The sequence below is a fragment of the Microtus ochrogaster genome, unplaced genomic scaffold (assembly GCF_000317375.1).
Source record: "Microtus ochrogaster isolate Prairie Vole_2 unplaced genomic scaffold, MicOch1.0 UNK2, whole genome shotgun sequence".
Classification (NCBI taxonomy): Eukaryota; Metazoa; Chordata; class Mammalia; order Rodentia; family Cricetidae; genus Microtus; species Microtus ochrogaster.
In genome coordinates this window covers 25,401,330-25,412,120 of record NW_004949100.1, presented here as the reverse complement: position 1 = coordinate 25,412,120, position 10,791 = coordinate 25,401,330, and the positions used below count along the sequence as shown (strand labels likewise).

Sequence of the window (10,791 nt, the reverse complement as noted above, 5' to 3'; positions counted from 1 at the left end):
TGTGTGTGTGTGTGTGTGTGTGTGTGTGTGTGTGTGTGTGTGTGTGTGTGTGTCTTCCTCCTCCTTTTTCTTCCAAACAGGGACAGGCAGGCAGCATTAGGAGTCACAGATCTGAGATCTGGTGGGAAAGGAGGGCTTGAAAGGAGGAGGATCTCTGACAGAGATCCTTGATTTCACATTCCACACTGAGACCCTTTTCCACTTGGTTTCCCCTCCATGAATTACCTGTGAACAGATGGCAGTTATAGAATGTGTGTCTTTGGTTCTTCTCCTTTCTGAGCTGGCAATCTCAATCTGATTAAGATCAGAGGACATCCAGGGCGAGGAAGCAGGGAAGGCAAGAGGAATCATGCTGCTCACAACCCAAGGGCTATACACAAAGTCAGTGTTATATGATGACTTGAGAGGTGTGTGGTGATGATGCCAATGGAGTACAATCACACAAGTGGCATTGATGGTTCAAGTCATGTATGTTGTCCCAGAGCAAAGGAAGCTTCAACTCTGCCACACAGAAGTGAAGCCACCATTATTTATCCCCCACCGTCTGTGATCCTTGTGAAGTTTAAGAAATGCCCCTACAAATACCATCTTCCACTCTCTGTCCCTAGGTTCCTGTGGGCTGTGAAATGATTCAGGAGGCTCCAATAATTATTCACAGATTTAAGTGGGGCGGCACTTGTGTAAGCCATGGTCTATGAGAGAATTTAGAAGCTACTTGCTAGACTCTTGGCACCAAGTTTTCTGAGTGTGTTAGCATGGACTAGCAGCCTATAAAGAGACTCCCATATCATCAGCATCTCATCTATAGATTTAAAAAAAATGCCAATTGTGGGTTGAAGCTATTTGGGAAATAATTTTATATAAGTATGTATAGACTTTTTCTTGTCACAAGTGCTTAAACAATACAGTATAACAATTACATAGCCACACCCATTGCATTTAGCATTCGGAGCAATTTAGAGGTGAATTAAATGAATGAGGAAGGATATATAGGTTACATGCAAATGTTAAGCAGATTTAGATAAAAGACTTGAGTGCCCTCAGATTTTGGTATTCACAGGGTCTGAGAAACAGCTCCCTGCACACTGAGGGAAGACTATTGTGAACATCACATTTTGTAAGCTCTGAGAGACTCAAATATGGAGCTCCATTTCCAACATTGATCTTATGGCACACAGTACATAGTGAAGTATGTACACAGTACATAGCCAAGTACCCTTAGCTTATCTATAAGATATTTCTGAACTATATACACATAGAGATTAGAATATGTGTCAGTTGGCTTTGATGGGTGAATATCAAAAGCAAATTGAATGGTATGAAATATTACTGCAAGTACAAACTTTATTAAAGTACAATAACCAACAGATGAAGTAGTTATACAGCAAGCATTCAGAGTTTACAATGAGATTGCATGTATATTATCTCATATGGCACTCACAGCAGCCAGCTTGTGAAGGAAGTTATTCCTGACTTTCATAAGAGAAAGCTGATGAATAAGCAATTTGAAGACAATTCCAAGTCCACGTTCCTAGTGAGGTGGCAGATCTAAATGTAAACCTGGCCAAGGTTAAGATGTAAGAAACCTTGCCTTTAATATTTTTTACCAAACAACTTCCTATATCTGCTCCAGTCAGCTTTCTGTGACTGTGGTGTAGTGCCTGACAGGGAAGAGCCCTTCAGTCAGCGGTCTGTTTGAGGCCACAGAAAGGCAGCATATGATGGACAGGACCCCTTAGATACCAGAGTTATGGTGGCCAGAAAGCAAAGAAAGCATAAGGAAGGGACCAGCATCTCACTGTTCTTTTCAAAAGCATGCCTACTGTGGTTCAGCTTCCTTCTGCTAGTCCATCCTACCTAAAGTTCTATCACTTCCTCATCATATCACAGGCTGGCAGTAAGGCTTTTACCACATGGGCTGTAGGGACCTTCTACATCCATGTCATAGCAATCTGTCATTCGGGATTGAGATAGGGTTTGTCAATAAACTCATAATTTAAAGATATTTCCAAGATTTATGCAAAACAGAAGGAAGTAATCAAATGAGTGTCAATGTGTATCTTAAGCTTAACCTCTATTTGTAGTCACTACATGTGAATGAAGTGTCCTGGCCTGACAGCTCACAGTCAAAGGGGACCATGAGCAAAAAGGATGAAGGCATAAGAGGATGGGATAGAAGAAAAGGAAGTGACGCACGGTGAATATGATCAAAACATGTTACGTTTTTTAGGAAAACATCACACAACATTTTTTCTACGTGTACTAGTTGCTGACAAAAACATAAAGGTTTTAAAGCACATGTCATTCACCACACAGTTGAAATCGGAGGGCTCCAATCGTGTACTATGTTTTCCAGACTCCTGGTCAACTATAATATTTATGTTTCCTTATCTTTGCCATGGAAATGCCTAACCTCAAATTCTTTGCTGTCATACAGTAAGTGCTGCTTCAAATCTCTAAAACCTTTAGCCAAAGCCTTTTATTCATTCTGACTGCTGGATTCCCCTCTGGCTCCAGCAAGGCCCCTGTACAGGAACTGCCTTCCAAGCAAGCAGATTACTTTATGGCCCTACAAGGTTAAGCACGATACATGTGTTTGGGGAAAATGGAGATGCACGTTAAGAGGAAACATTACTTTTTGATCCAGGCGGGAAAGCATACATAATCTCCTCTAGAGCCTGTGAAAGTCTTCATTTTACACATGAAATTGTGTGGAATTGCCCCAGACTGCGTTGAACATGGTATTTGAGCATAGCCACTCTCAGAACAAGTTGCTGAGCACCAGTTAGGGCCTCAGAACACCAAAGAATAAATATAAGCAAATGTAATCTGTATGGAATTGTAGAGAATAAACATACACTACTGTTGGCACAGTGCCTGGATAGGACCAGTCCTCAGCCTTACAGTGGGATGTGTTAAGAACAGAGTCAAAAATAGACTCTGAACACATGAAGAAAACCTGATGCAAAGGGGCCTATCTTGCTGTAGAAAATTCTGATATCAAGTGTATATTTAATTGTTTAAAAGGGACTTTTAGATTTTTCTGTACATTGTAAAACTTTCTTTTCTGGCATAAAAATCCAGGCCTGAGAAGCTGAAGGAAGCAACCACATTTTTTCTAAGCAGTGAATTCTTAGTCATTTGCAAATTAGCCTAATCTTAATATTTGATCAAAAGCATTATTTGGGGGCTGAATGGAGACCATGAGGTTATTCTATGTAAGCTGCTGCCTAGCTTAACATGCCCTGGTTTTCAAGCATAATAAAGAAACTACACATAAAAAATTCAGGGGAAAGCTCCTTTGTATATATGGGGATTGCTGGTATCTTCTGATGGGTCATCTTATTCTTGTTATTAAATGACAGTGATCATTAAAATGCCAAACATATCTCGACAGAATTTGGTTTATAAAATGTCAGCAAGTCTGTGTTTTTATTAGTTTGTTCCAAATCAATTTAGAAATTTCAATAGACTGCTTGTAAGTATTCCCTAAGCAATGTCCATTCCCTAAGCATTTGGTCCATTCTGCACCAAAAAATATTACAAATTAATCAGATTTTCAGATTTCTGCATAATGGCTTTGCACGTTTATTGCTTAATCCTATTATATAATGCTGTTATGATTGACACATCGCTGTGGAAATAGAAGTCAATTGAATAATATGTAGCAGTCAATTTTATTTGTAGCTTAATGTGCTGAAGTATTTTTTCCACATTTCCATTATTTATAAGTCTGTCCCTTTGGAGACGATATAGAAGAATCTGTTTTAAATGAGCCAATAATACCTTCTTTAAAATTTATAAGCATGACAGAATCATATCTTTTTTCATTGGTTGGCCTCAGCATGCCAGTAAACAGAGCCTGAAATGTCTTTCACTTGCTATTCATAGGACAAACACCAGGAAAGTGGAACTTGTTAAGGTTTGCTTAGAACTGGATTTCAACCACCCCAACAGAAAACTCCAAGAAAACAAAAGCCTCCAACAGGGACACTTTCAGAAATGGCAGTTTTGTTTATTTTTATTCAAGTATTTATCTTGTCTTTTTTTTTTTTTTTTTGCTCTAATATTGATTGTTTCTATCATTATCGGAACCAGTTTTGTTTGTCCGAAAATTACGCGCAAATACATGCAGACTATGCCCAAAGGCTTTAGAGATTTGCTGTCAGGGCGCTTGAAATGCAACAGGATCTCAGCACAGGAATACAGCTAGTTCAGGGCCTACCGTAGCGGGTCTCTGTGATTGATGGGAGACATTTCTCTTTTGCTCCGCACCCAGAAAACTCGCCTAAGGGAACCCATATTCCTTTTAGGACATTGTGGAAGGGACCATTAGAAAGGGCCGTGGTTCATAGGAGTCCATCCAAGGCCAGCTTGAAGAGATGGCCTAAGGGAACAGAACAGAGGGAAGAATCTCTACTAGGGAACAATATAAGAGAGATGGTCATGTCTGAGACTGTACTTTGGCTTTGAACAACTGACTTATCTATTATTCATTTAAGCATAACAGACACATTCACACACATGCCCCAAAACATGTGCACATACACACAGTGAACTAGAGTCTGCTTTCCACACTGATATCTAATGTAAGTCTTTTGGCATATATATAAAAGAATACCTTTCCCTATTGTCTTTCTTTCCTTTCTATCTCCTGATGACTTTGGCCATCCTGAATGTACTATAGCATCATTTTTGCCCTAACTGGAACTACTGAAAAACCACTTTTATAAGCATCTATTCCTCAGTATCCGGTGCTATCTCAGAAATATACTGTTCCCAGGCTGCTGTTAATACTAAGGAAGCTTTTCTCTTGAATTCTAGGGGCCAGAGGAAACACAGTACTATCAGATCCAGGAACTCCTGACCAGCACCAGGCCAGTCAGACCCACCCCCCATTTCCAGTTGGGCCGCAGGTCAGTATCTCTCAATTGCTTTCCATTAGGCTCCATTTAAGATGGTTTCACCATATAAATAACCAAATAAATAATAATGAGTTAAATCCAATTAATTCCAACAGAGCAAAGATGGTGATAAATTTTTGTATGAAAAGCTATATGACTACATTAATTGTTAAATACTCTCAAGAAAATATGTGTTTGTAAAAGTCTCTTCTTAAAGGAAAGGTTGGTTTTAATCATGTGGAAATGTTTTTATTCCTTTAAAACCTACTACATCTAGGATGTTGGTTACCATGCAGTTTTTTTTAAAGTAAAACTTTAATGACTGGAGTGTGAAGAAAATTAAGTTATTTCAACCTTACTATAGCCATTTTTGAAATACAAGATGTGATTTAATATAAAAAAGTTAATGCAATTTTAATGCAAGTTCAGCTTATTGGGTTTGACAATACTGTACATCACACATAGCTCTTGCATTAATAAAGAAATACATTCATTATTTTTTAAAGTCCAATATTTGTTTTTTGCAGCCTGGCGTGGGTTATATGGAGATGTAGAACACAATTATAAAAGGCTGGGCTTTCTTTAACCTCTGCCATCTACTGTGAAACTTTCAGAGTTCATCTTGCTTTTAGGGAGAGAAATGCCTGTGCCTTTCTCTCCCCGTTGCTGCCATTGTTGTCCCAGGAAATTAATCACGTTCAGTATAAGGAGGGCTTGCCCAAGTGTAAAGCTTGACTCAATTATGTCACTCTTATTCTAGTTGCCAGGAAATCTTCCAGTGGCCTCAGATCCTATCACCCATCTCAGAGCCCACACAGCTCTAGACATGAAGACTGGGAAGTGTTTGTTCGGGAGACCAAAACCTAGATAGAACTCATAGACAAGAGTCATTGGCTTCTATGTGTCATACCCTCATAATGGCATTCTTCTTACCTCATAAGTTCATACATGTAAGTGTTTCTGTACATGTGTGTGCACAGATGTTCCTAGAAGCCCATGAGCTCCACACTGGTCTAACACTCTAAGTTAGGTAATTAGAATGACGAACTCAAGACAGTGAAGAAGCATAGCTCTGTGACAACCTGGAGCAGGTACACCCTATACTAAGGCCAAAATCCAGTCTTAAAATTTTGCATGTCAAGTCTCCAAACCTGTGGACAGTCTGAGAGCTACTCCATGTTTCCCTTGAAGCTTTGCACTGATTGGCCACAATATATTACCCCTAGAAACCTTAGGGCTAAGCTACAATTTCATTATTATTCCCTAAGTCTGATGATTTTTTTTCTGCGAAGTAACTTCGTGTTTTTTAAAGGAGGGAACAAAGTTATTGCTATAAATTCAATAAAGTGAATTGGGAGCCCAGTACCTTGCAAGAGCTTCCTTTGAAAAATCTAGATGGTACTCTAGAGGGATAGCCAGAGGATGTGCCCGCTCTTACCCCCATTCTTCAAATGAAACAGCCCCCTTTCTCTGACTCTGTCCATTGTGTAGACTCTGGAACAGTCTATCTGGTCTTAAACTTGACCTCTCCATGCATGAGACAGGGAACTTCCAGGAAGTGTTGAAACTCTCTGAGTCTCATTGGTAGGATAATTGGAACGTAGGGTCTGGTGATTATAATCTGCCTTTATATCATGTACATATTTAAATACCTTTTTTATGTTTCATCAAAAAGAAAGTCAATCCTAGATAGAGTTTAATATTTAATCATGTAGAGAAAAAATGTGGGATTATGTTTAACTCCACAACTCTCAAAAGAGTGTAGAGAAAATCCTGGATTAAAGACCCTAAGATTAAATGACTTACGCTGCCATTTAGCCTGGCCAGAGCCACAATCTTATGCTAGAACTCCAGTGAGCCTTTAATCCCAGCACTCGGGAGGCAGAGGCAGGCGGATCTCTGTGAGTTTGAGACCAGCCTGGTCTACAGAGCTAGTTCCAGGACAGGCTCCAAAACCACAGAGAAACCCTGTCTTGAAAAACAAAAAAAAAAAAAAAAAAGAACTCCAGTGAGAACCCCACCCCAGCACTTAAACAAGTTTTCTCCTCTAATGCTGCCTTTTACACCAAACCATGATTATTCAATCAAGAGTGGACATAAACATGTGTTTTAATAATAAAATCTTAATTGGGTGAAGAATATGAAAGAATTAACAGAAAAAAATTAGTATTGTATCTTCGAGTATAAGTATTTGGTTTTCTGTTACGTTTTATGTCTTGACATCTCTCTCACACACATATATGTGTATACACACACACACACACACACACACACATATTACCATCTCAATAGTAACCACTTGTCTGTTTAGAAACTATTCAATTTCTTTTCATATCAGGAACATATTTTTAACTTTCCGAAATAGATACCAAAATGATCCATATTAATGAATACACAGCACCTCTCCAGGCTTAGCACTATAATATGAACAGCTTCACCATTTATGTAACTTGAAGTATATTGCATAATTTCATACATTTATCTCTTTTCCACTTGAATTCTATCTTGAAACTCTATCCTAAGAAGTATATTCTGAGTCAAATAAGGATGAATATATTTGCCGCTCTTGAGATGTATGTGTTTCCAAATTGCTTTCCCAAGGATTATGCCCGCAATCAGGCCCTCCAGCCACAGATGTGTGTGACAGCGTTACTAAAGACCTCCTAGCATCCAGAAAATCTTTGACACTATTTTTGTTAATGTAATACTTGAAACCAGTGTGTTATTACTATTTTTGAACCAAAAATAGAATAAAACCCCTACCAAAATCAGTGAATTCTTTCTGTAACAACATAGAAAAAATTAGCTGAGCACTATAAATATATGAGAATTGGGATCAAATGAAAACTCAGTCGAATTTGCAGTATGTAAAGACATGGTGTTTCTTTAAAAGGTGTTTAAGCTTCACGGAGGTTGTTAAAAATTTGAAAATTTTCAAAGGTATAAACGAAACATAATGTCAAACTATTCTTTCCTCCTCCCAGTCTTCTTTTCTGGGATGTAGTATGCTTCTTTGCTGCTTGAGAAACCTTCTGGTTAGATATAATGGAGGCACCATGCTTTAAAACCCATGTGTTGTTCTGCTGGAAAGTAAGCCAGGTTTCTCCTGTTTTGCAGCCTCTTCTGACAGCACAGCAGCTTGCCTCTGCTGTGGCCGGGGTGATGCCGGGAGGCCCCCCAGCCCTCAACCAGCCCATCCTCATCCCCTTCAACATGGCAGGACAACTAGGTGGTCAGCAAGGCCTGGTCCTCACGCTGCCCACAGCGAATCTCACAAACATCCAAGGGCTGGTAGCAGCAGCTGCAGCTGGAGGCATCATGACTCTGCCATTGCAAAATCTACAAGGTAACATCATGCCCAGGTGCTGTGCAGTGTTACACTCGTTCTTCTCTGAAATGGACAGAAAGTCCCCTGAAGGGAGAGTGCAGCATAGGGATGTTTCTATCATAAAGGGCATGAAAGGCCTCTGCGGAAAGCAACATTTACAGCTGTTTATGAACGCTGAGCTTACTTAAGCTGTGGTTTTATCAACCCTCATTTCCTCTCATGAACAGCAACTTTTCAGGTCCTCCGGTACTTAAAAGCAATCATGATGGGGCACACCGTCATTTAAATGTGAAACGGTAGCATTGTTATTTGAAGACACAGTTATAATCTGGCAAGTTATAATTCAATTTGGCCACATGCAAGAAAAGGTTCGGTGTTCCTTGTATCTGAGCTAAGTGGTTGGGACACCACAAATACAAAATGTCATATGGCATTATTAATTTAATGATTATTTTGCTACTACTTAGGCTTTAGATGTAAGTATTAAAACACAAACTGTATTATTTCAGCTTTTTGGTAGAAGCAAGACCTGGTAGAAGGGAGAAGTTTTTCTTTAGAATTTGAAATTTTTAGCTATTCTTAAAAATCTTGATAAGAACAACACTGGTTGTTGTTAGAGAAAGAATAATTATCGTGAGAAATGTTCTGAATAAGAATATAATGTCTGGTACCAAAAAAAGAAAGAAAAGAAAGAAAGAAAGAAAAACCCAACTATTTGCTTTGGGATACTTAAAGCAGTTGACAATCCTTATTTATATAAATGTAAGAATATTTTTGTTTTACAGAATGAAGGTTTGTCTGGGTAAGTCCTCAGAATAACAATTTAAAGTACTTTTTAAATTGGTCAGATGTTAGATGCTTATATTGTTTTTAAAAATTGGTTAGAACATCCGTTCACACACTGAAGAACAACTAAGAACTAAAGAATCTTGTTCCTTTGGACCTCTTTGCAGCCTGTGTTCTGATAGTTCACCCATTGTGGCTACTTCTTAACTTTCAGTTTCATGTTTAAAACAAAGTCTCCCTTATACCGTTAAATTGTGCCAAGAACTTGGCCATTCATAAATCATGCATGCTCAGGATACACTAATGCATGAACTTTGCTTGTTTCAAATTTGAGTGCCTGGGAAGTGGGGAACTTGAGATTAAGCAAATAAAGCAGGAATACACAAGGTGAAAGCCGAAGCAACAAAGTGTAGGGCCAGGATTCTTAATGTAGGTGGATGATGAAATCTTAATGAAGAAACGGGCATTATCAAAATGCAACCTTCCATTTGGAACATGTGTGCTTATGGGAATATTGAATATTATAAATAAACATCAGCTTGCCGAGCTCCTGGGCTGTGAATTAATTCTGCTTGGTTAAGATGGACACAAAAAGTCAGAGTGAAAAAAAGTAAGTTTTTTGTACTTTCACTGTTAGTCAGTGTTGTTGGGATTTTTCGTACCTCTTATTCTAGGGTTTCAAAATCAGCGCTGGCCTGGTGTGCAGCAAGGCCATCTCCACTTTGTTTTCAATGTGAAGTATGGGCTTGTCCTTTGGGCCTTGACTTCTTGGCACTGGTGCTTTCACGCCAAACCCGTGTCTGTGCCCAGGGTAAGGGCAGCAGAAGCGTTAACTCCTTTCGTCCCTTGGTTCCCATGGCAAATGTTCCAAACAATATTGCCTTCAGAAACATATTTGTGTTCTCAACTAAGCTCGTGTCAGCCACAGAACCGTGAACAAATATTTTTCGCTTTGAAGTCATCTTTAAATTTTCAGAGATTATTAATGTGAAACTCTCCATCAGGAAGTCAGCTGACTGGGGGAAGCTTCCCTCATTGGTCTTAACATCAAGCCCCTCCTTTGACATCCTCTCCCTTGAGGTCCAAATCAACACCAGAGAAGGAAGTTCTACTTTAGTTTCTTTAGGCATTTCTGACCCTTCCATATCCTCTCAACACTCAGACCTCACTAACCAAAGATATAACCCTCCTGGTTTGCTAGCAACTGGGATATTTCCAAAGAAATAGTATCTTCAGTGTTAAAAATCAGAAATTTCCAGGAAAACAGAAAGATTTAGTTGCCCAATAATAAGTCTGAGGATGATAAGGATGATAAGCAGAAAGTTTATCTCCAAGGTGACCAAGATCAATGTGCATTACTTGAAGAGCAAAGTCAGATGTCACCTTGCAAGCCAGTCCATCAAATTCAGCCCAAGTCTGATCTCAATACCTTTAGGTGACCTTCTATAGCAGGGGCTCTCAACCCGTGGGTAGCAACCCCTTTGGCAAACCTCTATTTCCAAAAATCTTTGTATTATGATTCACAACAGTAGCAACATTACAGTTACAAAGTAGCAGCGAAAATAACTTTATGATTGGGGAGGTCACCACAACATGAGGAACTGTATTAAAGGGTTTCAGCATTAGGAAAGTTGAGAACCCTGGTTCTAGTCTGTGATGATCCGTCTACGGCCATACCACCCTGAACGCGCCCGATCTCGTCTGATCTCGGAAGCTAGTCTGTGATGATCCTTAGGCAATGCTTTGGGTGGTGAAGCTTCCTGAGTTATACTG

The 10,791-nt window shown here is 39.3% G+C and overlaps 1 protein-coding gene across 1 annotated transcript in view; it reads left to right on the top strand.

Moving 5' to 3' along the window:
• LOC113458078 (POU domain, class 6, transcription factor 2-like) overlaps window positions 1-8,420 on the top strand; it is a 229,440-nt gene extending 221,020 nt beyond the window's left edge. The window contains exons 3-4 of the mRNA XM_026788333.1: window positions 4,825-4,916; window positions 8,022-8,420. Coding sequence (XP_026644134.1) covers window positions 4,825-4,916; window positions 8,022-8,420 — 491 coding nt within the window. The remainder of the gene's footprint in view (window positions 1-4,824; window positions 4,917-8,021) is intronic.
• The last annotated feature ends 2,371 nt before the right edge of the window (window positions 8,421-10,791 follow it).